The sequence below is a fragment of the Oratosquilla oratoria genome, chromosome 30 (assembly GCF_046742065.1).
Source record: "Oratosquilla oratoria isolate Oo_2021 chromosome 30, ASM4674206v1, whole genome shotgun sequence".
NCBI lineage: Eukaryota > Metazoa > Arthropoda > Malacostraca > Stomatopoda > Squillidae > Oratosquilla > Oratosquilla oratoria.
This window is the reverse complement of record NC_134806.1, coordinates 41,141,363-41,167,775: the sequence shown is the minus strand read 5'-3', so window position 1 is coordinate 41,167,775 and position 26,413 is coordinate 41,141,363. Positions and strand designations below refer to the sequence as shown.

Below are 26,413 nucleotides of genomic sequence, written 5' to 3'. Positions count from 1 at the left end.
CGTGGAAGAAACCAACCACAGATCTGTGTGTGTGTGTGTGTGTGTGTGTGTGTGTGTGTGTGTGTGTGTGTGTGTGTGTGTGTGTGTGTGTGTGTGTGTGTGTGTGTGTGTGTGTGTGTGTGTGTGTGTGTGTGTGTGTAAGTGTGTGTGTATAAGTGTGTGTATAAGTGTGTGATTCACCATGGTCTTTGGATTACGTGTTGGACTCGAGATCGACAGCTATTTCCCTCCCGGAAGAGAGCTCTGAGCTCATATATGACCGATCTATGGGTAATGCTGTGACCTTACACACACACACACACACACACACACACACACACACACACAAACTCCCCGCCCACGTGTAAGTGTGTGTGTGTGTGTGTGTGTGTGTGTGTGTGTGTGTGTGTGTGTGTGTGTGTGTGTGTGTGTGTGTGTGTGTGTGTGTGTGTGTGTGTGTGTGTGTGTGTGTGTGTGTGTGTGCGCGCAAGACCATATATGAGTTCTCACCCGGGAGGGTAATAGCTGTTGATCACAAGTCCAACACGTGATCCAAAACCGTGTTGGTGAATCATAGGTCTTTTCACTTGGGTCCCTTCCCGCATGTTGTGAAAGATTAAACACACAACTATTGAAGATTTTACTTTCACAAAACTCAATACGAAGCTTATCAGACGACGACCGCAAACCCGACCTCTTGTAGCTGGAAGAAACCTACTGTATATTACAATCTGTATTACATCTACATTACATCAGATTGTATTACTCCCCACCTACGTCATCTTATATGAAGTACTAATATGTAAGTTGAATAGTCATTGTGAAAAATGGAAATAACGATTTGATTAATTGACTCTTTCACTCTTTCTCTCTCTCTCTTGCCCCTCTCCCTCTGTACAATTTGCGACCCACCCCCCTCCGTCACTGCGCAGAGCATGCCGACAGGAGACCTTTTGGTCCATAACTAGGTCGAATGAAAAAAAAATCCCATTCCCATCTATCATTCCCAGTTCCACTACCACACCCTGGTCACACTGGGCAAGAATCCCTCAACTAGCCTGATTCCCCCTGCAGCAGGAATCCATTAGTTCAAAGTTACTTCGTAAAACCCAAACGCACAGTAACTATATAAATACTCTCCCCATCCCTGGTTTTCTCTCTCTCTCTCTCTCCCTCTCATACACACATACACACAAAGCTAGTACAATACAAATAAAATATTGGTATGGCAATTGGAGAACAAGACGATATATCCCAATTTAGAACTATACATAGATGTAAGTTTTGGTATGATAATCTGGAGATTAAGAGACGGGACCCCCCTACGATAAGAGTTGCTTCTTTCCTGTACACTACGATTAGATAAACACCCACAAACCCATCCACGATTTGAGGCAGCTACAGGAAAAAAGTGAACTTAGAAATAGAGATTCAAGATTAGAGGGTAGAAAGTAGATAGGAGTATTTTCTTATGGCGTATTTTGCGGAGCCATCTAATAGAGGTATTCAAATGGGTCAAGGGCTTTAACAAGGGTGACGCAAGCAAGATCATATCTAAACATCAGAATAGGTGTCATGGTAATGGATATGAATTGGAAATATTTAGATTTAAGAAGGAAATGGACAAGAATTGGTTTACCGAGGTTAACGAATGAAATAGTCTTAGTAACTATGCAGTGAGCGCTGAAACTATCGTCTGTTTTAAGAGAAGATAACTTTATGGATAGGGATGACAGATAATAATAGACATGGAACTCCCTAGTGTAGGCCTTACGGTCTCTTGCAGTCTCCCCCAATCTTATGTTTTTGTGCTTAAAATATTTTGTTTACATTCGTATGTTCGTTCCCCCTTGGACAGGAACGATAGATGGTAAGGGACATGGAACTGCCTGGTATAAGCCTTATGGTCTCATGCAGTCTCCTCCATTCTTATCTTCGTTCGCTCTTCAGTCCATCCGCCTATGGACTGGGTTCATGACGTCTTGGGGAAGTGTGAGGCTCTGGAACTCCCCTGCCCCCACCTTTCCCGATACTTCTGGAAGGCAGAGACGCCTGCTTCTCTTTCTTGCAACCGAACTCGAATCAGAGTTCGCTCACTGTCCTCCTCTTCGTTCATATTCACCCCCAAAGCATCTCCGGACCTTTGAGAGATCCAGAAGTAGGATGTGGAGGAGGAGGTGGAGGAAAAGGAGGTGAGGAGGAGGAGGAAGAAAGGAAGAGGAAAAGGAAGAGGAGGAGGAGAAGACGAAAAAGAAAAAGTGAAAGAAGAGGAAGAAGATGGAGAAGGAGAAGAAAAAGAAGAAAAAGTGAGGTGGGGGGGTTAAATTCTTCCAAACTTTACACCAGTGCTCTCTCTCTCTCTCCCCTCCTCCCCGAGCAAGACTAACCCCCCTCCCCCGTTCCCCCGCTCCCCCCCCTCCAAGGCCGCCTTCCGTCCTCAACGCCACCCCGACAGTTTACAGTTAATGGTAGCTAATCAACGCAAATTCAAACAAAGCCAAATGGCATGGCATGGCATGGCATGGCATGGCAGAGAGAGAGAGAGAGAGAGAGAGAGAGAGAGAGAGAGAGAGAGAGAGAGAGAGAGAGAGAGAGAGAGAGAGAGAGAGAGAGAGAGAGGGGGGGGGCGAGGGGGGCATATACATCCATGTGGTTACTAGTACTACCACTACTACTACTACTACTACTACTTCTACTGCCACCGTTCGTGTGTCTTGACCCCGTCCTTGATCTCCCCCCTCTCCCCCTCTTAAAATACTCACATCCACCTAGAGATGTTTACCGCCATTCCTCGCTTCTCTCCCTTCCCCCCGAGCGCCATTCTCCCGCTATTTCTGCACACCTCCTTGTTGTTGCTATTGTTGCTGTTATTGTTGTTGTTGTTGCTTTGTCCCGTGCACAGCTGCCCCAGCGAGTTCCTCATCACCTTCCTCCTCTTCTTCCTCCCTCCTCCTCCTCCTCTTCTTCCTCCTATTATTACTTTTCCTCCCCTCCTCCTCTTCCCCACCTCCTCCTCCTCCCCCTCTCATCTTCTTTCTCCTATTATTACTTTTCTTCGCCTCCTCCTCTTCCTCCTCCTCCTCTTCTTCCTCCTATTATTACTTTTCCTCCCCTCCTCCTCTTCCCCACCTCCTCCTCCTCCCCCTCTCATCTTCTTTCTCCTATTATTACTTTTCTTCGTCTCCTCCTCTTCCTCCTCCTCCTCCTTCTCCTGAGCCCCACGACGCATTGTAGCATTGTGAGACGTCCACCACCTGTTCATCGCCAAAAATATTCACCCTCTGTTTACGTACCAATATGTAAGTCGTGTTATCAACTTCAGTTACTCAAAGAAGACTGATAACTCACACTACAGGGCTAATAATAATTAATAATTAATAATTAATAATTAATAATAATAATAATAATAAATAATAATAATAAATAATAATAAATAATAATAATAATAATAATAATAATAATAAATAATAATAATAATAATAATAATAATTAATAATAATAATAATATTAAATAAATATATAACAACGTACTCCACATCAGTCATATTCGTACTGTAACAAGACCCGAGATTCGCAATTCGTCCTAGACCGTATCCTGCACCACTTGGGGAGCTCTCTTGACCAGGGGCATGTCAACAATCAACCCCCCCCCCCAACTTTTCTCCACCCCCCCAAAAGGCACTAACCTAACCATCCCTCACTCCCATTTATATCGTCATGATCCCATGGGAAACACCCTCTTCCTTGGGCGTAATCTCATCTCCCCCATTCCCCCCGCCTCCCATCAACACCCCCCCAAATCCGAACATCCGACCCGCCACGCCCTCTGGACTACTTTCCCCTTCTCCCCCTCGACTTCCTCGTTGCTCCGCTCCCCCTAACCTCTCAATCTCTCCCTCAAGACGCGCGGCGACTGGACTCTCAGAGGTCAACATTAATATATATACATATACATATATATATATATGTATATATATATATTATATATATATATATATATATATATTTTTTTCATGACAACTGAGAGGACGAGCTGGGGCCGCCTAACCATTTTGTTCAATACAATACAGTGAATACACAAAAATATAAATAGATATAGACAACTGCTTCTGGGAATCGAAGAGGAGTGCAGGACTCGAACCCTGGACTAAGGGAATACAAGACCAGCAGGCTTCCGATGACTACACCGATCCAGTCACTACACCAGCTCCTCCCTCCGAAGAAAATATATATATATATATACATACATACAATTACCAAGGCTTTTTCCCCCATACAAGGGAGGTAGCCAAAAAGGAAAAGGCATAAAATCATTCCCACCCATTCCATCCCTGAATACACTCCACACCCCTCCACCCTCCCTCTTATCTTAGCACCTCCTGGATGATGGGTCATCCCTGCACCTTGTCCACTGCCCTGGGTCAGAAGCAGTGTCGCAAGACACAGCACATCCACAGCAAGGCCGCTTCATTAAATCGGCGACCCCCCCCTCTCCATCCCCTCATGCATAAAAGGAGAAGACGGGGAGAAATCCCTTCGGGCTGCGTCAAATTTTGCTCACACATACTACCTCACCCTCATCCCCCGCCCATTCCACCTCATGCATTACATCATCCATATACAACCATTCTCCATTCACCCGTCTTCTGTCCTCTCCCGTCCTTCCTCAACAGACATTCCCCTCTTCCCCAAAGCCCCCTTCACCCCATCCATCCACCTCATCCTAGGACATCCCCTCATGTTCACTCCCTCCATATCTGCCTTCCATACCTCTTTTACTATTCTTTCTTCACTCATTCTTTCCATGTGTCCAAACCATCCTAATACTCTTTCATCAACCCTATCTCCCAACTCCCTTTCCACCCCTGTTCTCCTCCTCACCTCCTCATTTCTCATTCTATCTAGCCTAGTAACACCTATCATACTTCTCAGACACCTCATCTCAAACACATTCAAACTCCTTCTCTCTTCCTCTCTTATGTTCCATGTTTCTGCCCCATGCAGTGCTGTATGGGGCTGTATGTATATATATATATATATCTATATATATATATATATATATATATATATATATATATATATATATATATATTGGAGGAGAGGGGGGCGTGGAATGTTGGAGTAGGGGGGAAATGAGGGCAGATGGTTCCATACCTTGTCACAATACGCTGACACAGATTCAGTGACAATGAAGAGTTTGCTGCAATACGCGACACCAAAGAAACTACTTTCTCTTATTTTTATTTTTCTCTCTTTCTCCGAAGCGCATACATACATAGATCAGCCCATATATAGGGAAAGGTAATAGCTGTCGATCACGAGTCCAACACCTGATCCAAGACAAAGGTGAATCTCTTTCTCACACACATACACACTACAAGTAATACCCAATTATTACACAACATATCCAGTTATGAAAGAATAAAATTAAATTAAAATACATTTCGGATTTTGCAGACACTTGGCTTGACTTGAAACTGGAGGAGGAGGAGGAGGAGGAGGAGGAGGAGGAGGAGGCATTTTAACGCCACGTGACGTCACGTCGCCCTTAACTTCTACCTTGTTCTTTCTTCACTTTCCAATTCCAGGTCTTGCATCCATACATTGCTGTGGTGCAGCCCCCAGGACTGTCTATTGATCCATCTATGTATCAATTCATCTTTGTATATACATATCCAATCTATATAGCTATCAATCTACCTATCAATCTCTATCTATCCATCTACCTATCCATCTATGTATCAATTTGTCTATCCTATATACCTATTCATCTATATAGCTATCCATTAACCTACTATCAATCTCTATCTATTCATCTATTTATCAATCTATCCATCTATCTACTTACCAATCTATACATCTACCTATTAATATCTATCTAATCATCCATTTATCTACCAACCAGAAGGTATTATGTCCCACTTTTCGTCTATACTTTAATCATCATCAGGTTGTCATTAATTAATTTGCGTAGAATTTATACATTGTAGCTTGTGAAGGTGCTTGCGATATATTCTATATCTATATACCAAATAGTTTTTTCCCCCTTATAAGGGGGGTAGCCAGCCAGTAAGAGGAAAAAGGTGAAAATTGTAAAAACTTATCCTGATATATTCTTTTAATCCTAATTATCTTATACATATCATGCAGTTGATCCACTGTTGTTTGATTAGCACAAATGTTCTAAAATCAAAATATATTAATTGGCAGAGTCTACAGGGAAATCTGGCGGCAGTAGTGTTGGTTAAAGGTATGTCCTGCTCAGTACGTCAAACGATTGTCTAGAGCATTAAGTCCTTGTTTTGAGCTACTTTAGGGGCAGTCGCTCAAAACAAAACAGCCCCGCAAAAAAAAAAAAAAAAAAAGTGCTCTAGAGTTAGACGATCATCGTTGAGCCATGAACGATCATCGTTCAGCGATAATCGCACCGAGGAAAACGTACTTTAATACATGAATGCAGCCGTTTTTGCTCTACGTCCTGCCTGAGGAGAGACCATTGCGTGGCGAGGGAGGGCGTTGGGGTCGCGACCATGGTCGGAGATGCACGACTGGGGCCACGCAAAAAAAAAAAAAAATAAATAAATAAATAAATAAATTAAAAAGAGGGGACTGGGCGGAGCAGGACTGGAAATCACTGCTCTACAGCCAAAAGATCTTTTCTTATTCTACAAAGGCTAAATACAAAGGCTTGTCACGGACTGTGGTCTACATTATGGAGGCCAGTCAGCGATACAATAACTACACATACGCACACACACACACACACACACACACACACACACACACACACACGCACGCACACATTAATCTACGCTGGCCTCATTATGGCGGGTAATGCCTGTCGGCATAATTTCCAGTTATTCAAAGCACACAACATAAGTACATCATTTCCTGCGCATGCGCACGACTCTCTTCCCCCCCCTCTCTCTCCATCTCTCTTTTATAAATCTCCCCGCTTTCTCTCTCTCCCCACCTCTCTCATTTATCTCTCCTCTCTCTTCCTCCCCTCTCTCTCTCCATCTCTCTTTTATAAATATCCCTGCTTTCTCTCCCCTCTCTCATTTCTCTCTCTCTTTCCTCTTTTTTATTCCTCCTCCTATCACTTTTATCTCTCCTCTCTTTCTTTTATCTCTCCCCTCTCTCTGTCTTCTCACTTCCATGCCCCCCTCTTCTCTCTCTCTCTCCCTCTCTCTACATATACACATGAATCTTACCATCAAAGGTATCTACTACAAGTCTACAAGAACGGATTCATCAAGAGTCGTTAGCGAGTGGAATAGACTTAGTAACCATGTAGTAGTGAACGCTGAAACTATTGGTTGTTTTAAGACGATGTTTCCCAACTTTTTTTTTTCAAGGGAACACCAATATGAACCTCATGATATCACCGCGATCCCACTAATCTATTTGTATACGTGTTAATATATATGACTAGTTGACTGTAAAAAAAATAGGGAACAAGTACAAGAAAAAAAAAATATATATATATATATATATATGTGTGTGTGTGTGTGTGTGTGTGTGTGTGTGTGTGTGTGTGTGCGTGTGTGTAAGAAAGGTAATGTAAGGTTATAAGAGATAAAGTTAACATAATTGAATTTTTCTACGGCAATATGAATTTGGACAGGGATGACAAGTGATAAGGGACATGGAACTACCTGGTATAGGCCTTATGGTCTCCTGCAGTCTCCTCCATTCTTATATTCTTATGGTTGTTTTAAGAGAAGATAACTTAATGGATTGGGATGACAGGTGGTAACGGACATGGAATTGCCTAGTGTAGGCCTTATGGTCTCCTCCGTTTTTATGTTCTTATTGCGGGTGGTAAGGGACATGGAACATCATAGTGTAAGCCTTATGGTCTCCTCCGTTCTCATGTTCTAATCTCCCCCGCTGTGCTGCACTCCCATCACGTCCCGACCCAAGTCACGTGACTGTCTGGCTGCCTGCCTGCCTGCCTGCCCCCAAGGCCTATAGGCGATCGATAGTGAGCGTAGACCTAGGGGCAAGGTGGGTTCGTGTGCGCATGCGCAGAGCCATTCGCGTCTCGAGCGCAAACCACAACTCACCGCCGCGCTACAGTGACATTGAGATAGTGTGAGTTTCCTACAAAGGAAATACGTACTCACTCACTCACTCACTCACACCATCAAGCCGATAAGACCACGCACCGACCGCTATAAGAAGAGCCTAATACCAACATTTGTGGACTTGATCAACTACAAGAATTAACATTGTTGTACAACACAGCTATTCCTTAGCTTGCTGGTTTGTTTTTTAATGCTTGTAACAACATCTTTTCACTGTCATGGTTTTATGTTATAATCTTGTAGGATGTATATTTTCAGCAGTAATGCTGTTATACCCCAAAAACCGGATATTATTATTATTCCACAAACACAAACGGTTGGTAGAGTTCCCGGCTGCCACTACGGGAGGTTCGAATCCCGCCCAGGGCTGAGATAATTTCAGTATCGCTGCGCTATGAGTCGTTACTCCAAATCTCCTGGGCGGGGTGTTGGGTGTGTGTGTGCGTGTAAGGTTGCGTTACCCATAGATCGGTCATATATGAGCTCTGAGCTCTCTTTCGGGAGGTTAATAACTGTCGATCCCGAGTCCAACACGTGATCCAAGACCATGGTGAATCACACACACACACAGATGTATAGACCAATGGAATGGCCTTCAAGTATGATCAATCGAGTTCTGGAGACGGAACCCTATGCGTATAACTGTTCCCGTGCATGTTGGGTAAACACGCACAAACGGCGCAGTGGTACCGTTCGCAACGACTAATCCAGCAAAGTTCGATTCTCAACCGGGGCTGATATAATTTCAGCATCGTTGCACTGCGAGCCGGCACTTCAACTACTTTCGATGACAAGGAGTTGTGTGTGTGTGTGTGTGTGTGTGTGTGTGTGTGTGTGTGTGTGTGTGTGTGTGTGTGTGTGTGTGTGTGTGTGTGTGTGTGTGTGTGTACGCGCACGTGCGTGTAAAGTCACATCATTACCCACAGACCTGGCTGTACACGAGATCCGAGTTCTCATCCGGGAGGGCAAGACTGATTAATCTCTCTCTTTCTCTCTTTCTCTCTCTCTCTCTCTCTCTCTCTCTCTCTCTCTCTCTCTCTCTCTCCAGCTATCGCGTGAAACGGTACGCGTGCAAAGAATCACATTGGCACGCCGCTAACGCTCTCGGGCGGATACTCCTAAAAACGCTCGACACGGAAGCTGTTCTACTTCTCATGCGTGTGTGCGTGCGTGCGTGCGTGTGTGTGACGGCGTGTATGGATTACACGGTGGGTGGATGACTCGCAAGGATGACTTTCGTCACGTCAGCCTTCGTCACGTCTGCGGAACAAGTATTCGTGCAGTAGCGTAGACACTCACGCACATCATCATAACGAAACACGAATAGGCTGAGTCATCATTGCATGTAATTCCTTTCCCCCTCACTCCCCCAACCTCTCCCTTTCTCTCTCTCTCTCTCTCTCTCTCTCTCTCTCTCTCTCTCTCTCTCTCTCTCTCTCTCTCTCTCTCTCTCTCTCTCTCTCTCTCTCTCTCTCTCTCTCTCTCTCTCTCACGCCTAGATGGAGCGGATCCTCAAAGGTTGGGGCATTATTTTGTTTTCACTTCACATTTTAATTATCTTTTATCCTCACTGGCCGAGCGGGCTAGAGCGTCAGTGCTTGCGGCGGAAGTCGAGGTGTCGACGGTTCGAACCCTGCCGGGGGGGGAAGTTGGATCAAATACCTAGTTCATTAAATTCCACGCTAAAAGTTCTCTGTGAGGGGCACCGTAATAGCTTCCTGACAAGAGGGAGCTCGTGACGGTAAACAGATTATTCAATCATTTTATTTATTCAATTTTATATTATTTTCACGAAGACAATGAAGACGACGACGAAGACGGGAGCGCCCTTGGAGAGGAGCTTCCTGACGAGGCAGTGCCAGGGACTGGATAGGCATCCCTCTCATAAGACCTCCAAGGGCCTCTTTCTTCAAATAGACAACAGCAATTTCGTCTTCAAAGAAGAAGAAGAAGAGATCGGAATGCCCTGGAAGGAGAGGCGCTTCCAGACGAGGCGCTTCCAGAGGGTATGGACTGGAAATCCCTTCGGCGTAAGTCCTCGGGGACCTCCCCGTCTCCGACGTGACCGGACGGGTCTCTCGGATCCGCCAGAGCGTTCGGAAGGGGACGTTCTTTTCTTCTTCGTCAGCAGCCTGCAGCCGGAACGGGGGTTGCCTGAAAGTGTGTATACACAGCCTACCTATCCCAAGCCCCGTTTATTTTCCTTTTTAGTCCAGCTCTTTGTGGATCAAGGCTCATTCCAGCCCACTGCCCGGGGCAGAAGCACCGCAGGAAGACACAGCGCCTCCAGAGTATCAAGGCCGAGGCTGGTTTACCACCACCGATTCAATGACATGGCGACCCTCCTTCCCTCCCTCCTCGTCCCACCAAACGGAAATAGCGAGAAGATGAGAAGAAATCACTTCGACCTTGTCGTTCATTCATAACCGTTCTCCACTCACATTCTTTGAAATACTTAGAGAGAGAGAGAGAGAGAGAGAGAGAGAGACTGAAGTTGGAATGACCTAGCATAACGCGCGCGCAAACACACACACGCACGCATACCAGCGCGTACACAGCTACGCGGTCTTTTGTTTGGACCAATTGCCTCCATTTTTGGACCCCATTCAAGCGCCCTTGGACCCCATTCGGCCGCGCAATCGGACCCCCCTCCCCATTTTAATTCTTTATCTTTTCTTCTCTCTCTTACCATGAAAGTATTTCTTCAGTTCGTTCCGGGAATATTCGACGAAAATAAAAAAGAAACGTGAGTGTGTGTGTGATTCACCATGGATCACATGTTGGACTCGTGATCGACAGCTATTTCCCTCCCGGATGAGAGATCAGAGCTCATATATGACCGACCTATGGGTAACGCTGTGACCTTACACGCACGCACACACACACACACACACAACTCCCCGCCCACGAGTTGGGGTAACGACTCGCAGCGCAGCGATACTGAAATTATTTCAGCCTTGGGCGGGATTCGAGCTCGGACCGCTATGTGGGCGTATGTGTGTGTGTGTGTGTGTGTGTGTGTGTGTGTGTGTGTGTGTGTGTGTGTGTGAGAGAGAGAGAGAGAGAGAGAGAGAGAGAGAGAGAGAGAGAGAGAGAGAGAGAGCAATTTTGTTCATTCTCACAATTTGTTTGTTTTTGTTGTGTCAGTTCCAGGATCAACAAACACGAATAAACACAAACATGACACGGACGCGGCCATGTAACCCACTTAAGCTCCCTTCTCTCTCCTCTCCCTCCCTCTCTCTCTATTATCTCTTTCTATGTCTACTCTCCCTCTATCTCTACCTCCTTTCTCCTCTCCTCTCTCTCTCTCTCCAGCTCTCCCTCTATCTCGTATTCCTCTCTCCCTCCCCCTCTATCTTTACACCCTCTCCCTCTCTATCTCTACCCCCTTTCCCCTCTCCGTCTCTTCTTCTATCTCCTCTCCTCTCCCCCTTCTCTCTCTCTCACTCTCTACCCCCTATCTCCTCTCTCTCTCTCTGTATTGTTCCCAACACCCTCCTCCCCAACCCCTGGCGAGGTCTGGGGTTGGGGGAGTGGGGGAGAGGAGTTGGGGAGTGGAGGGGGAGGGGAGGTCTCCTCCTCTGGCCTCCCCCCTCCCTCCTCCGTTCCTCCTGACGAAGTCTTCGAGGGCGAAGTAGGAGGAGGACCCAGCAAGGGGGTCGGGTCGTCCTCCTTCTCCTCCTCCTTGACCCGAATTGGTTCAGAAGGACCACATCTCTCTCTTTCTCTCTCTCCCTCTCTCTCTCTCACTTTTGTCTAACTATCATCATCATTATTATCAATATGCCCCAACAGCCTGCAGAAACGATGCCCCAGGATCGTGTGGTTTCTTCCTCCTCCTCCTCCTCCTCCTCCTCTTCCTCTTTGAGAGCAGATCAGGAGGAAGCGGGTGCGGGGGTTGTACCAGGCGAAGAGAACGAAATCATCACGTGGTGCCCCCATCGACGCCGCCAAGGCCCCAGCAAATTGGTCACCTAAAAAGAATATATTCCTCTTCTTCTTCTTCCTCCTCCCTTTCCTCTTCTTCTTCCTCCTCCCCTTCCTCTTCTTCCTCCTCCCCTCCCTCTTCTTCCTCCTCCAATTCCTCTTCTTATTCCTCCTCCCCTTACTCTTCTTATTCCTCCTCCCCTTACTCTTCTTATTCCTCCTCCCCTTACTCTTTTTATTCCTCCTCACCTTCCCCTTCTTCCTCCTCCTCCTCCTTTTTCTTGACCGAGAGGAAGATCCTCCCCAATGGCTCCTTGTGCCTTCGCTCTTTTAATACTCCAGCAGCATCGTTATTACCACAATTACCATCACTTCTATTATTACGATTTTTTTTTTTTTTACATAACATCATTACTACCTTTGATACGAACATTATTTACCATCAACTATTACTATAATTTCTATAATCATTATTGCTTGTCATCTTTACATATTTTCATTTAATAATTTATTTATTTATTTATTTATCTTGGCGCCTTCCTGGGTGATTACCTAAGAGGATGATGATGATGATGATGATGATGATGATGATGATGATATGATGATGATGATGATGATAGGTGACAGATGGGTGTGGTATGGGCATGGTATGGGTGTGCTATGGGCGGGAGCACGCCTTGGCTTGGCTACCACCCTTATAAGGTGGAACGAGACCCTTTGGTATATACAGTAGATAGATAGATTAGGGTTATTTCTTTGTCTATAAATTCATCTGTGTATTCATTCCTGGGTATTTATTCATTTATTAATTTAGCATAACTGGAGTTTTTTCATTAACGGTTGACAATAAGACATTTGTTTATTTATTTATTTATATATTTATTTATCTATTTATTTACTTGGGCCACTGTCGTTCACCACAAGATGGCGACAACGTCGAGTTTCTCTCGTCGACAGAAAATTTGAGTTTAAGAACTTGAATGACATTTACTCAGTCTCTCCTCAAAACTCGCCCCAGAGCAAATGTGACATCACAAAGCACATCCCACTGTGTTGTCCATTTCATTTTGTTTATTTATCTATTTTCATTTATCACCATTAGCCTGTTCGTTTTCTCTATTCAGATCTCTCTCTCTCTCTCTCTCTCCCTTTCTCTCTCTATTTACCAAATTGTAGCAGACGGGGAGACAGTCATACTCGTAGACGGGTATGAGGAAGGGGAAGGTGAAGGGGAAGGGGAAGGGGGAGGACAAGGGAGGGGAAGGGGAAGGAAAGGGGAGGAGGACGATGAGAATGGGGAAGGGGGGAGGAGGAGGAGGACGAGGAAGGAGAAGGGAGGAGGACGAGAAAGGTGAAGGGAAAGGGAAAGGGGAGGAGGAGGACCAGGAAGGGAAAGGGGAGGGAAAGGGGAGGAGGAGGACGAGGAAGGGGAAGGGGAGGGAAAGGGGAGGAGGAGGAGGAGGACGAGGAAGGGGAAGGGGAGGGGGAGGACGAGAAAGGGGAAGGGGAAAGGGGAGGAGGAGGACGAGAAAGGGGGAGGGGATGGAAAAGGGGAGAGGGACGAAAAAAGGGGATGGGGAGGGGGAGAACGAGAACGAGGACGAGGAAGGGGAAGGGAAAGGGGAAGAGGAGGACGGGCACGAGGAAGGGAAAGGGGGGGGGACGATTGACAGGGACGAGGAAGGAGACGGGAACGGGGGGGACGGGGGGGGGGCTGTGGAGGTTGCGACGGTTGTTGTAGATTGTGGAAGAAGTGGTGGTCATGTATCCAAGACAGAAATCAGGTTTTTTGGAAGAGAAAGGACGAAAGTGAACGCCGCCCAGGAAAAAAGCGAAAAAGAGAAAGTAAGAGAGACAGAGAGAGAGAATGGCGATGGAGAAAATGCATGACTTGACGAAAGTGTAATACGTGCATAAAAAAGAGGAAAAAACATATACATGATGCCTAAACAACCAATACAAGAAAACGTCTCTGTGTGTGTGTGTGTGTGTGTGTGTGTGTGTGTGTGTGTGTGTGTGTGTGTATGTCAGTGGGGGGGAGACACACACACACACACACACACACACACACACACACACACACACAGAAATTTGTGGGATGACGATGGAACAAGTGTCAGACATGATCTACAGTGGAAGAAACAAGGCAAAAGACCACCAAGTTTAAAAACATATTTACTTGTAAACAAGGGAACAAAAATAGTCAACAATACAATTGCAGACATACTCGCCTTTTAATTACTTTCTCCCCCCCCCCGATCTCTCTCTTTCTCCTACTCCTCCTCTAACTTCTCTATAACCCATTGTACAATATGTGTGTGTGTGTGTGTGTGTGTGTGTGTGTGTGTGTGTGTGTGTGTGTGTGTGTGTGTGTGTGTGCGCGCGCGCACATTTACCTAATTGTACCTAATTACATTTACCTAATTGTAGTCTACAGGAAAGGGGCAACGCTCGTGGGGTCCTGTCTATTACTCTTCAATTTATCATACAGAACTTGAAATATTCAAGGATGCTGTGTGTGTGTGTGTGTGTGTGTGTGTGTGTGTGTGTGTGTGTGTGTGTGTGTGTGTGTGTGCGCGCTCGCAGGCATATGCACGTGTTATAGAAAGCTGGTCATGAGCGCGAGAGAGAGAGGTTGCCTCTAAAGAGAGCAGCAGTCGCCGCCGCGGGAGGAGGAGGAAGAGGAAGAGGAAGAAGGAGGAAGAAGGAGGAAGAGGAGGAAGAAAAGAGGAGATGAAAGGAGAAGTGCAGGAGGAGGAGGAGAAAGGAGAAGAAAACAGGTGATGAAAGGAGAAGGAGGCGAAGGAGGGCGAGGAACACAAAGGAAGAACAAACAACAGCAGGCCTACTGGCCCTAACGGGGCTGTTTGTGTTTACTAAACTAAGCTATAGTTAAGAAAACAGGGCAGATGAACTAACACTACTACTACCACTATCCTATCCAATTACAATGAAATGCCGGGTTGTCAGATCTTTTATTGCAAGGGATAATATTTTATTTGCGGATTAGAGTCAAAATATTTATCTAAGCTATTTTTAAATGTTGTTGTGTTACTTTCAACGACAGTGGAAGGTAACGAGTTCCACACATTAACAACCTGGTTAAAGAAGAAGTGCTTACTTTCATTCGAAGAAAATCTTTTACCAATTACTTTAAAATCGTGACGTCTTCTTGTATTTGATTGGTCTAATAAGAAGTAATCTTCGACAGTGATGTTGTCAAAGCCTTTGAACATTTTAAAAACCTCGATTAAATCTCCTCGCATTAGACTTTTAAGTCTTTCTTCATACGGCAGATTTCTCAGCTTTGGTATCATTTTAGTCATTCTCCGTTACACTCTTTCTAGTTTACTAATATATTTCTGGTAGTATGGGGACCAAAACTGTACACAGTATTTCAGATGGGGACGGACCAAGGAATTATAGAGGTTTAGCAATATTTCTTCGGATTTATTTTCAAAGACTCTTCCGATGAAGCCAACTAATTTATTTGCTGTTTTAACAACTTCTGAGCAATGTTGACTTGGCTTCAAGTCATTTAATATTAAACCTAGATCTTTTTTCTTTAGTTACTGAATCCAGTATTACGCCATTCATCTGGTATTGGATGTGATCATTGTTACTTCCAAAATGGAAGGAGAAAGAAGGAGGAGGAGTAGAAAAGAGGTGATGAAAGGAGTAGAAGGAGGCGGAGGAGGAGGAGAAAAGGGGAGGAGGAGAAAAGAGGAGGAGGAGGAGGAGGAGGAGGAGGAGGAGGAGAATGGAGGATGGGGAGAGGTGGAGGAGAAAGGAAGAGGGCGAGGAAGAGGAGAAAGGAGGAGAAGAAAAGAGATGAAAAAAGGAGGCGGAGAAGAAAGGAAGAGGAGGGGGAGTGGTGGAGGATAAGATGAAGAGGAGGAAGAGGAGGAGGAGGAGGAGGAGGAAATGCTTGCACCATTATCGGGCAAGGAGGGAAGCTGCACTCCAACATTCCTTCTCTCCACTGATTGATGACCCAGAAGCTGATTCAACCTGGCTGCCCAAGAACTGAGGGCAAAGGTGCCGTGGATGGGCAAGGGAAAGGCAGAAGGAGGAAGAGAAGGAGAAGGGAAAGTTCTGGAGAATAATGGATGAAAGATGGATGAGAAGGGAATTTTTGAAACGACTGTCTGGATGACTTTGCGAAGAACAAAATGGATGGATGGAAGAAGAAGAAGAAGAATTAGTCTGTGTGAGGGAAGGTTTTATTAAGTTAGGTTAGGTTATATATACATATTCCCCACTGGGAAATTTTTTACCCATAAGAACATTCGGTCTTCAAAGGAAATGTACACAGACGGAGGCACGTAAACACAAACACACACACACACAGATATACGAGTATATACACACACACACACACACACATTTGTACCCACACTTATTCTATTTATCTCCATAGCACCCCATACACAATTCGTCTTGGTTCTCCTACAAAAAGGCGCAAACAAATATACAATGACAATAACAATATACAATAATAAATGTACAATACTACAAGTACGTATGTATAATATACAAGGAATGTTTAATGCTACCATTACATCACCCCCTCTCCCTCATCCACACTTTATTAATCCTCCCCAACCTCCCGTGGTTTAAGAAGGAAATAGGCATGAACTGGTTTACCAATAGTGGTCAACGAATGGAATAGACTTAGTAATCATGTTACAGTAGTGAGCGCTGAAACTATCGGCTGTTTTATGAGAAGGTTGGGTAACTTTATGTATAAGGATGACAGGGGGGTTAGGGATATGAGACTGTCTTGTGTAGGCCTTATGGTCCCCTGCTACAAATCTCTCTGGGAAGAGACGTTGGACTGGTGTCTGTGTTGTGTGATGAGGGGAAGGGATCCGTCGTCGGCTGTCACATCTTAGTTGACGGAGGACACCTTGGGTCTGATGACCGAATGTGACCGAATGTGACCCGAGTTTGACCCAAGACCGAGAATGACCTCGAGTTTATGCCAAGACTAAATGTGACCCGAGTTTGACCCAAAACCGAAAGTGACCCGATTATTGACCGAGTTACGACCGAGTATGGAGCATGTGGACAGATTTCGTGTGGACAGGATGATCCCTAATACTAAAAACCCACACAAACAAACAACCCACACAAACAAATACTCCTGAAGGAGAAGATAAAGACTGTTTGACTCTGAGGAGTGGGTTGGAGTAGCCTGTGGCAGTCGAGTGACGAAGGGCATAGTGGGCTGCCCTCCTCCTCCTCCTCTTCTTCACCGTCCTCCTCCTCCTATTCCTCCTTAATCATCTCATCTTCCTCCTCCTCCTTAATCACCTCTTCTACCTCCTCCATTATCTCACCCTTTTCCTCCTTCCTCCTCCGTACCTCCCCATACCTTCGTCCTCCTCCTCCTCCTCTTCATCTTCCTCCTCCTCCTCTGCGCCGCCGTCGCCGGGAGATCAAGTGCCGTGGTCATTGTCCCTTCATTGAGAGGGTCCGGGACGTGGCGCCGCGGAGGAGGGCGAGGAGGAGGAGGAGGAGGAGGAGGAGGAGGAGGAGGAGGTGGAGAAGGAGGAGGAGTTGGGACGACAAGGAGAAGGAGAAAGAAGGGGAAGAGGAACGGGAGAAGGAAGAGGAAGATGAGGAGAAAGAGAAAGGTGTAGGATGGGAGTAGAGGAGACGAGGATGAGAAAGAAGATGGAGGGGAGAAGGAGGCGGAGGAGGAGGAGGAGGAGAGAAGGAAGGTAAATGGCGACGAAGTGATAACACGACAAGGGCAACTCCTACTTGCTACCTTCTCCGTGGGGTCGGGGAGTAATTTATTTACCATTTTAATACACGCAATATATAGAGAACACCAGCACTGCCAGTTTTAAGGCAAACATTTTCTTTTTCTCTCTCTTATTTCCTAACTGCTTTACTGGCTCCCTTTCTTTTTACTCACTTCCTGACTTCCTAGAAGCAGAGCCATTTGCTGTTTGAGAGAGAGAGAGAGAGAGAGAGAGAGAGAGAGAGAGAGAGAGAGAGAGAGAGAGAGAGAGAGAGAGAGCACAGGCCCTCTCCAGGAATTTCTAAATCTAACGCGGGGAGCCTCCTCCACTAACTCCCCATCGTCAGCCTAAACAACATGTGGATCACTCCAAGAGGCGAGATATTTCACTCCTGCCGCGCGAAAACTCTCTCTTCTCCACACTCTCTCATCTCCCAAGTCTCTATCTCTCTCTCTCTCTTTCATACTTCATCTCTCCATAGTCTAATCCAATTACATCTTAGTTTCTTACTCTCATTCTCTCCCTCTCTCTTTCACTTTCTTTTGCCCCCCTCTCTTTCATTTTCTCTCGCCTCCTCTCTCTTTTTCATTTTCTCTCTCTCTCTCTCTCTTGCCCCTTTCTTTCATTTTCTCTCGCCCCCACCTCTCTCTCTCTCTCTCTCTCTCTCTCTCTCTCTCTCTCTCTCTCTCTCTCTCTCTCTCTCTCTCTCTCCTACATCTGGTCCACGCAACAGCTCCCCTCCGTATCGTGGCAGCATCCGTGTCCTGAAGAAGTCCAAGCACACATCAAGGACAAATGTTCCTTCTGGTGGTGGAGGAAGGAGGGAGGAGAAGGGCGGAGGGAGAAGAGGAGGGAGGAGAAGATGAGAGAGGAGAAGAGGAGGTGTGAGGCCTCTAGTGAGAGATGAGAGAGGAGGGAGGAGGAAGCAGATGTGGGAGGAGAAGGAGAAATAAGAAGGAGGAGGAGGAGGAGGAGAAGAGGGAGGAAGAGGAGAAGGAGGAAGAGGAGAAGGAGGAGGAGAAGAAGAGAGAGGAGGAGAAGTAGAGAGAGGAAGAGGAGAAGAAGAGAGAGGAGGAGGAGGTGTCTGCTTTTGCTGTACAAAATCACACAACACACGGCACGGTAGCACAAGTCAGGAGGACGTAAGAAACATCGAGTCTGGCCGTGAAAGTCTGGGAGGCCAAAACCACAAACTTCTTTCTCTTCCTTCTTGGTCTGAAGCAAATCACCAGTTACTCCAGGTACACAGCTCTACACCAAACCTCCTCTGTGACTCAAACAACTTTTTTTTAATAACATTGCCACTTCATTCTTGCAAACTTCTCTCCATCTCCTCCTGCCTGGCCTCCCCCTAACTACGCTTCCCGTCTCCTGGAGTCCAGTCAGCCAATTTATCCTCCAGTCCCTACCTTGTCACTCATCACCTTACCCTCATTACTAGGCAATCAGTCAACTCAGATTCCGTAAGAATGGAGGAGATTGCAAGAGACCATAAGGCCTACACTAGGCAGTTCCCTTTCCATAAAGTTACCTCATCTTCTCTTAAAATAACCAATCGTTTCGACGGTCACTACATGGTTACTAAGTCTATCCCAATCGTTAACCAATCTGTTGGTAAACCGGTTTTGCTTATTACCTTCTTAAATCAAAATTTGTCCAATTCAAATCCATTACTACGGGTCCTGCTCTGCTGTCCTTCTATTCAGTCCTCTTGTCCAGGGAGCTATCGTTTAGTGTAACCCACGATACAGGGCTCTCCGGTGCTCTTAGCGTTCTCTTTGGCGTAAGCCTCAATCCGACATTCGTGGTGGTAGTCACACATTTACACCACATACAGGACTCGAACTCCACACTCCATCCACATGACATTTGTGGCGGTAATCACACATTTACACCACATACAGGACTCGAACCTCACACACGGAAACATCCATCCACATGGTGTTAAGATACACACTTGCACCGCATATAGAACTTAAATGTCACCACGGTACCGTACAACCATATAACAAGTCGTGGTGTTAGATACATTTCTGCACCACATCGAGCAGGACATCCGGTTCTCCGAACTTCCCGAGGAAGCTTGGAGCCAGATGGCATCTGTGATCTTCATTGCTTCAACGACATCGAGGCGTGGAGGTTCTTCTCCGAACTTCCCACGGACCTGCACGTGGGCCTTAGCCAGACACAGAGAGGACCATCGATGTCTTGGTTCCTTCGCTTGACGACAACGACGAAACAGACGACGACGACGACGACGAAAAAGATCACAACGGTGACGAGGAAGAGAACGAAGACGACAAAGATGACGAAGACGAAAAAGACAACGAAGATGACGACGACAAAGAAGATGACAATGAAAAGAAGACGACGACAAAGAAGATGACAATGGAAAAGACGACGACGACGAAGACGAGGACGACGTGGACATTTTTATTGCTCAACTGTACATCTTGCACCAACAACCTCCCCTCGCCCTCCGGAAGAACCCTTCCCCCCAACCCCCAAACCCAAACCGCCCCCTCCCCCCACTCATCCACCAAACCCTCGACCACGACTTACGCCTAAGACTCGTGCGCAGACCTCAAGTTCCACCTCGAGCTTCGCCTCATGGTGAGCTCTGGATTCGCAAATTCATCCAGACCAGAGCATTTCCCCTTCAAAAAGGTACAGAAACATACACAGAGAAAGAGAGAGAGAGAGAGAGAGAGAGAGAGAGAGAGAGAGAGAGAGAGAGATGAGGACAGTGCATGCAAGTGTATTTGTGTGTGTGTGTGTGTGTGTGTGTGAGTGTGTGTGTGTGTGTGAGTGAGTGAGTGAGTGAGTGAGTGAGTGTGTGTGTGTGTGTGTGTGTGTGTGTTCGTGCGTGTTCGTGCGTGCGCGCGTTGAGGAAATTAAAACAAGAGGAAGCAACATCTGGTGAGGAAGTGAGCAGCACCTCTTCCTCCTCCTCCTCCCCCTCCTCTTCCTCTTCCTCCTCCGGGAGGAAGGAAGGAAGAAGCCACAGAAGAGAAAGACTTCATGAAGAGGGGGGAGGTAGATAGAGGCGACCCCCCCCCAGGTTCCGGAAAACTGGGGAGAGGGGGGGAGAATTCTTGAGGAACTTCGGGGTATTGCATCCCCCCCAGACAGCTGCTACGGGTGATTCTCCCTCCCAGGAATCCGAGTTCTGTTACTTGACCCGAGTTGACCCGAGCCGACCCAATCTGGTGTGTGGTGACCTTGTAATACTAACAATAGTGCTACGATATCTCGTTTCCACTCCTCCTTTCCCTCTCTCCTCCTCCTCTTCCTCCTCCCGCAACCATGGGTTGTTTACTAGTCCCATTAATGTTATCGGATACGTTTGCGATGATCCAATTTGTTGAACATATTCTTGATTGAAACGTTGACAATGATCCGAATTGTTGAATTGTCTTGACATTTCTTCAGAACGACGTCCACTTTAGGCGATTTAATTCAGCCAGAGCATGTAAATCCCTTCACATCTTACACATAATACATACAGTACACACAACACACACAAACATTATAACTTAATCTAAATACAAGTTTCACCTGTAAACAAACAGAACTGTGTTACATTTAAGTAAATATACATATTAATCACGCTATACCAGACAGGCGAAGACGCCATAGCCGTGATTCGAGTTATCGCTCTCCAAGGTTTGACCAAAAGAGGCCCCCAAGGGCAACGCATTTTTGAGGCGCTGGCGTTTTCGCCTGTCTGGCACGGAGGGTCTCGGTTATAGCCTGGTCTTCCCACAGCTTCCTTTCCCCGCTCCTACTCCACCTCCGTCTTCCCGGCCGCTTCCTCCCACCCACGCATATCCTGACGCATCCTTCTCTTTCTTCCTCTCTCTCTCTCTCTCTCTCCTCCGTGGTTTGCGGGGCTAGTCACCCGCCCGGACCTTAACCTTGCAGGAATAGTCCAATGGCAACACCCGAAGGAAGCTGAGGTCGCCTCGTTAGGATCCGAGATGAGCGGCGATTGGGGGCCCATTACAGTCTGTCACCTATCCTCTCCCCTTCCCTTTCCCCCCCCTTTCTTTACACCCTTCCCTCCCATCCTTCACCCTTTCCCACCTTTCCTTCACACCCTTCCCTCCTTTCCTTCCTCCCTGTTCCCTACCTTCCTTCCTTCACATCCCTTCCCTCCCTCCCTTCCTTCCTTCCTTCCTCCCCTTCCCTTCCTTCCTTCACACCCCTTCCCTCCCTTCCTTCATCCCTTTCCACTCCTCCTCCCCCTCCTTTCCTCATCTCTCTGAACCACTTCCATTCTTCCTTTCCTCCCCCCTTTCTTCACTCACTCTCCCCTCTTCATTCGTTCCTTGAGCCTACCTGGACCCTGGCGAAACCATCTCTGACATATCCACGGCGACGCTTACCTGAAAAGAAAAGAAAAAAAAATAAATAAAATGTTGTTCCTTTAGAAAAAATATAATAATAATAATAGTAATAACAACAACAATATCAATAATAATGTAATAATAAACACTCCCACTGCTTTCTGTTTATCTCACTGTCAAACGATAAAAAAAAAAAAAAAAAAAAAAAACATGGTAATCATCATCAAACCATTCAACAACAAAAGCCACATCAGACTTATTCGCTCTAAGAATATAAGGTGGCTATATGGTGTGTGTGTGTGTGTGTGTGTGTGTGTGTGTGTGTGTGTGTGTGTGTGTGTGTGTGTGTGTGTGTGTGTGTGTGTGTGTGTGCGCGCGCGCGTGCTCGTCCCGTACCTCGGCTATTCTCTTTACAAAGTGGAAAACTCCTTCAGTGCGGAACGAACCACCTGTTGGTAGAGTACCACGCTACGGATCCTCAAATATCTTTTTTCAGACCGGTTTTAAAAACTTGATCTACACTAAGCCCCCTTCCCCCTTCGCTGCGGCGGCTCCCTTCACATAATCTATTCTGGTGAGCGCCAGCCGACTTCATCAATTGGCGCCATACGCCAAGGAATGCGTCGCTTCACTCACACCCCGGCGCCAGTCTCCACGGTCTCTCCTCCGGGCAAGCTCCCATGCAGGCACCCTTCCTCCCCACTCCAAACAACTCTCGACAGATTCGATCAACTTGTCTCGTTCCTTTCTTCGTGCCCCTCCATCGAGGGTTGTTGTCTTTTGTGGAGACAACGCTGAATAGGATCAACATCAGAGAAACGTGCCACATGGCCATATAACAGAAGCTGACGTTCACGAATTATGCTGGAGGTAACTGGCCTAGGCTGAGTCTCACAGTCCAGTCTCTGGATTTAAACAAAGTCTTTCCAGCCAGACCTCATGATCCTCCGAAGGCTGACGATCTTGTTAGATTGAGAGGGCGGGTCGCCGTGTTCAAGAAGAGGTGCTGGATCAACAAACACTCCTATTGCCCTCCCACCTTCCCTTATCTTTACCCCCATCAATTCTCTCCTTCGTCATCTTTAAAAGGGTTATCACAATGGGCTAATTTTCCTTCGACATCCTACCTCCAACCTCCATTTGAATAACTAGAATATCACTTTGTTTACAGAAATCTAGACTTCTCTAAGAATATTTCAACAGTATTTCTAACACTCGTATAGGCCTACAATCTCTTAGTTCATAAATTCAGCTTTGCTATATTTGACGGAAAGATGATATGACATTTGAAGATTTGAAAATTCAAATATTGTAACCGTTTTAACGAACTCTCAACGGTCGGCTCTGGTGAAGCCCGTGGAAGCCCAGTGTGATAAGACCTAAAGACTCTTTCCTATTCACGCCAAAGATATTATTTATCTCAGCACAGGAACTCCCATATTGAATGGGGCAGAACCTCGTCTGCGGTCAAACGGTTGGTCAAACAAGTGTTTGATGTTTGACCGTGTGAAAGGTTGTCAAACACGTTTGACTACCAAATACCCCATTCAAACGGTCAAACATCACTTCAAACACTTTGTCCTTGTACATTCTCCTTTAATTCCTATACATCTGCATCACTCCCACTACATAATGGTTAATAAAAGGGATAATGTCCCGCGTGAAATTTCACTCCTAGGCTTCTAATACAGACTAGCGAGGCTTCTAAACTACAGTTACAGGGTATACAATTACCCGTTACGCGCTGTAGCGCCTTAACTTAAGGGTATTAGGCCACTAACCTACTGCGTCATTATCTGCGCAGTGTTTGTGTTCTTGTCTGCGTCGGCAGACGTACTGTGAAGCCCCACAGTTATACGTGTATACAAAGCTACAACGTTAAGTGTATGACAGATGAGGGGTAGGGTGGTGAGGTAAACACAGAGAACTGTTGGAGTCTTGTTGCTGATGTTCGTCCTAACTTGACACTTGCAAATTTTTATTCTGGCTAACGGCGAGTGTAAAGGAACCTTTGCCCTGGAGCAATGTGACAAACACTCTGATAATCATCATCTAAAAATTAAATTTGAGAGAGAGAGAGAGAGAGAGAGAGAGAGAGAGAGAGAGAGAGTGGAGAGAGAGAGAGAGAGAGAGAAAGGGAGGGAGAGGGAGAGACAGAGATAGAGAAAGGGGGGAGAGGGAGAGAAAGGGAGAGAGAGAGAGAGAGAGAGAGAGGGGGGGAACAAAGGGGAAAGTGAGAGAGAATGAGAGCGAGAATGACAAAGAGATCTGAGGCCAACTCCCTATGGCTACACAATTTGACAACTTTATTCTGTTTAACACATGACGTGAATGCTGGCCCTGTCTTTACGAAAATAGAGAGAGAGAGAGAGAGAGAGAGAGAGAGAGAGAGAGAGAGAGAGAGAGAGAGAGAGAGAGAGAGAGAGAGAGAGAGGGAGGAAATAAACAAAACAGGTCAAACAGGTTTCCCAAGACTACTGTGCGGCTTGCTGCCTTATAACGAACCACGGACGCAACCGCTGGGGGAACAGCTGGTAACAGCTGGTCTGGGCGGCGGCAGCGGTGACAAAAACGCCGCAGCCGCAGATTGACAAAACTGCGGCGGTTTCACTCAGCTTGACCCAAGACGCGGGTAGTGTGACCTCGCGCCTCAAAGAGCCTTTTACTTTTACCAACTCCCCCTCCCCTCCTCCTCCTCCGCCGCGCCAACTCCCCCTCCCCCCTCCCCCTCTCCCCCCACCCTCCGCCACCACCTGTCGATACACCTGTTTACTTAATTGTAGTATACTGGAAAGGAGCAACGCTCGTCGTGTCTCGTCACCTTGTCTCCAACTTATCATACCTAGACTCAATTTGTGTGTGTGTGTGTGATTCACCATGGTCTTGGGTCATGTGTTGGACTCGTGATCGACAGCTACTACCCTCCCGAAAGAGAGCTCAGAGCTCATATACGACTGATCTATGGGTAATGCTATGACCTTACACGCACACACACACACACACAAATCCCGCCCACGAGTTGGAGTAACGACTCGCAGCGCAGCGATACTTAAATTATTTCAGTCCTGGGAACTCTACCATCTGCGCCACGAGTTGTGTGTGTGTGTGTGTGTGTGTGTGTGTGTGTGTGTGTGTGTGTGAGAGAGAGAGAGAGTGTGTGTGTGTGTGTGTGTGAGAGAGAGAGAGAGAGAGAGAGAGAGAGAGAGAGAGAGAGAGAGAGAGAGAGAGAGAGAGAGAGAGAGTGAGTGTGTTCCAAGGAAGAACCGCCCCACCTTGCCTCCCCCCCACCCCAATTTCTGAACCCGTTTTGTTGACACGACGGAGAAAACGCGAGTGTTTAACCGCGGTTCGACCGCGCGGAATCCGCCGCGGCAGAGGCCGTCAACTCTGCCCTATGATGCCCTTCACGGATTTTTAGGGCCAGGTGCATGGTCGTTACAACTGAGAATCGATGAGGATTGCGGGATTCGAACCAAGGACTATGAGAATGCGAAGCGAGCACGATTCCGATTACGACACCAGTGCAAATTAATTATCATTCTAATTATTATTATTAACGTTAATATTACGAACCCGTTCTAGCCCTAGTGGGACTAGGCCAACCGACAGCCATAATAAAGACATAAGGCGGCCTCCACGCTGAGCGACTATGAAAGGGGAAACACATACGGAACTTAGAACCCCTGCGGTACAGAGTCACGCAGCATATCTACTATCCCTCCCCAAAAGTCTTATTATGGATAGAAGAGCTGGTGACAGCCGCAGACTCATCCGTGACAATCCTCTCTCTCTCTCTCTCTTTCTCTCTCTCTCTGTCCCTCTCTTTTACCCTAAGTGCCAAGAGCCTCTCTAGCTAGATAATGCCAACTGTACAATCCTGAAGAAGTGGGCCAGATTCTTGACACTTGTTCAACCCAGACGGACACCTGTTCTATCTCCCAGACACCTGTTCAACCCAGCCGGACACCTATTCTATCTCTCAGACACCTGTTCAACCCAGAGACCTCTCGAACTTGACCCTATACAAAACTTCCCCTCTTCCTCTTGACCTCTTCTTCGAATCCACGCTGTCCGTCTCCCGGGTCTACGGCCGAAGCCGCCACCTTTGCCCTAGGATGCGCTTGGGGGGAGGGGGAGCGTAACTAAGAGTCACTGTTGGGAATGGGAAAGGAGTGCGGGATTCCAACCCTCCCCCCCTCAACCTCCATCACCAACTATCAATGACATCAGTACCTGGGACACAGTGCATCAACCTGACACGCGGAGTATTGATCAAATTGCTTTGTTGTCAATACACATTAGACCGAGTGGT

The 26,413-nt window shown here is 46.6% G+C and overlaps 1 protein-coding gene across 12 annotated transcripts in view; it reads right to left on the bottom strand.

Moving 5' to 3' along the window:
• The window catches only part of Cip4 (formin-binding protein 1-like Cip4), a 403,349-nt gene that overhangs the window by 58,744 nt on the left and 318,192 nt on the right, over positions 1–26,413 (bottom strand). For 7 of the 12 annotated variants that reach the window (XM_076212809.1, XM_076212811.1, XM_076212807.1 and 4 more), the window contains exon 3: positions 22,094–22,140. The exons of the other annotated variants lie outside the window; for them this stretch is intronic. In XM_076212809.1, the coding sequence (XP_076068924.1) occupies positions 22,094–22,140 (47 nt within the window). The remainder of the gene's footprint in view (positions 1–22,093; positions 22,141–26,413) is intronic. 12 annotated transcript variants of the gene reach the window in all.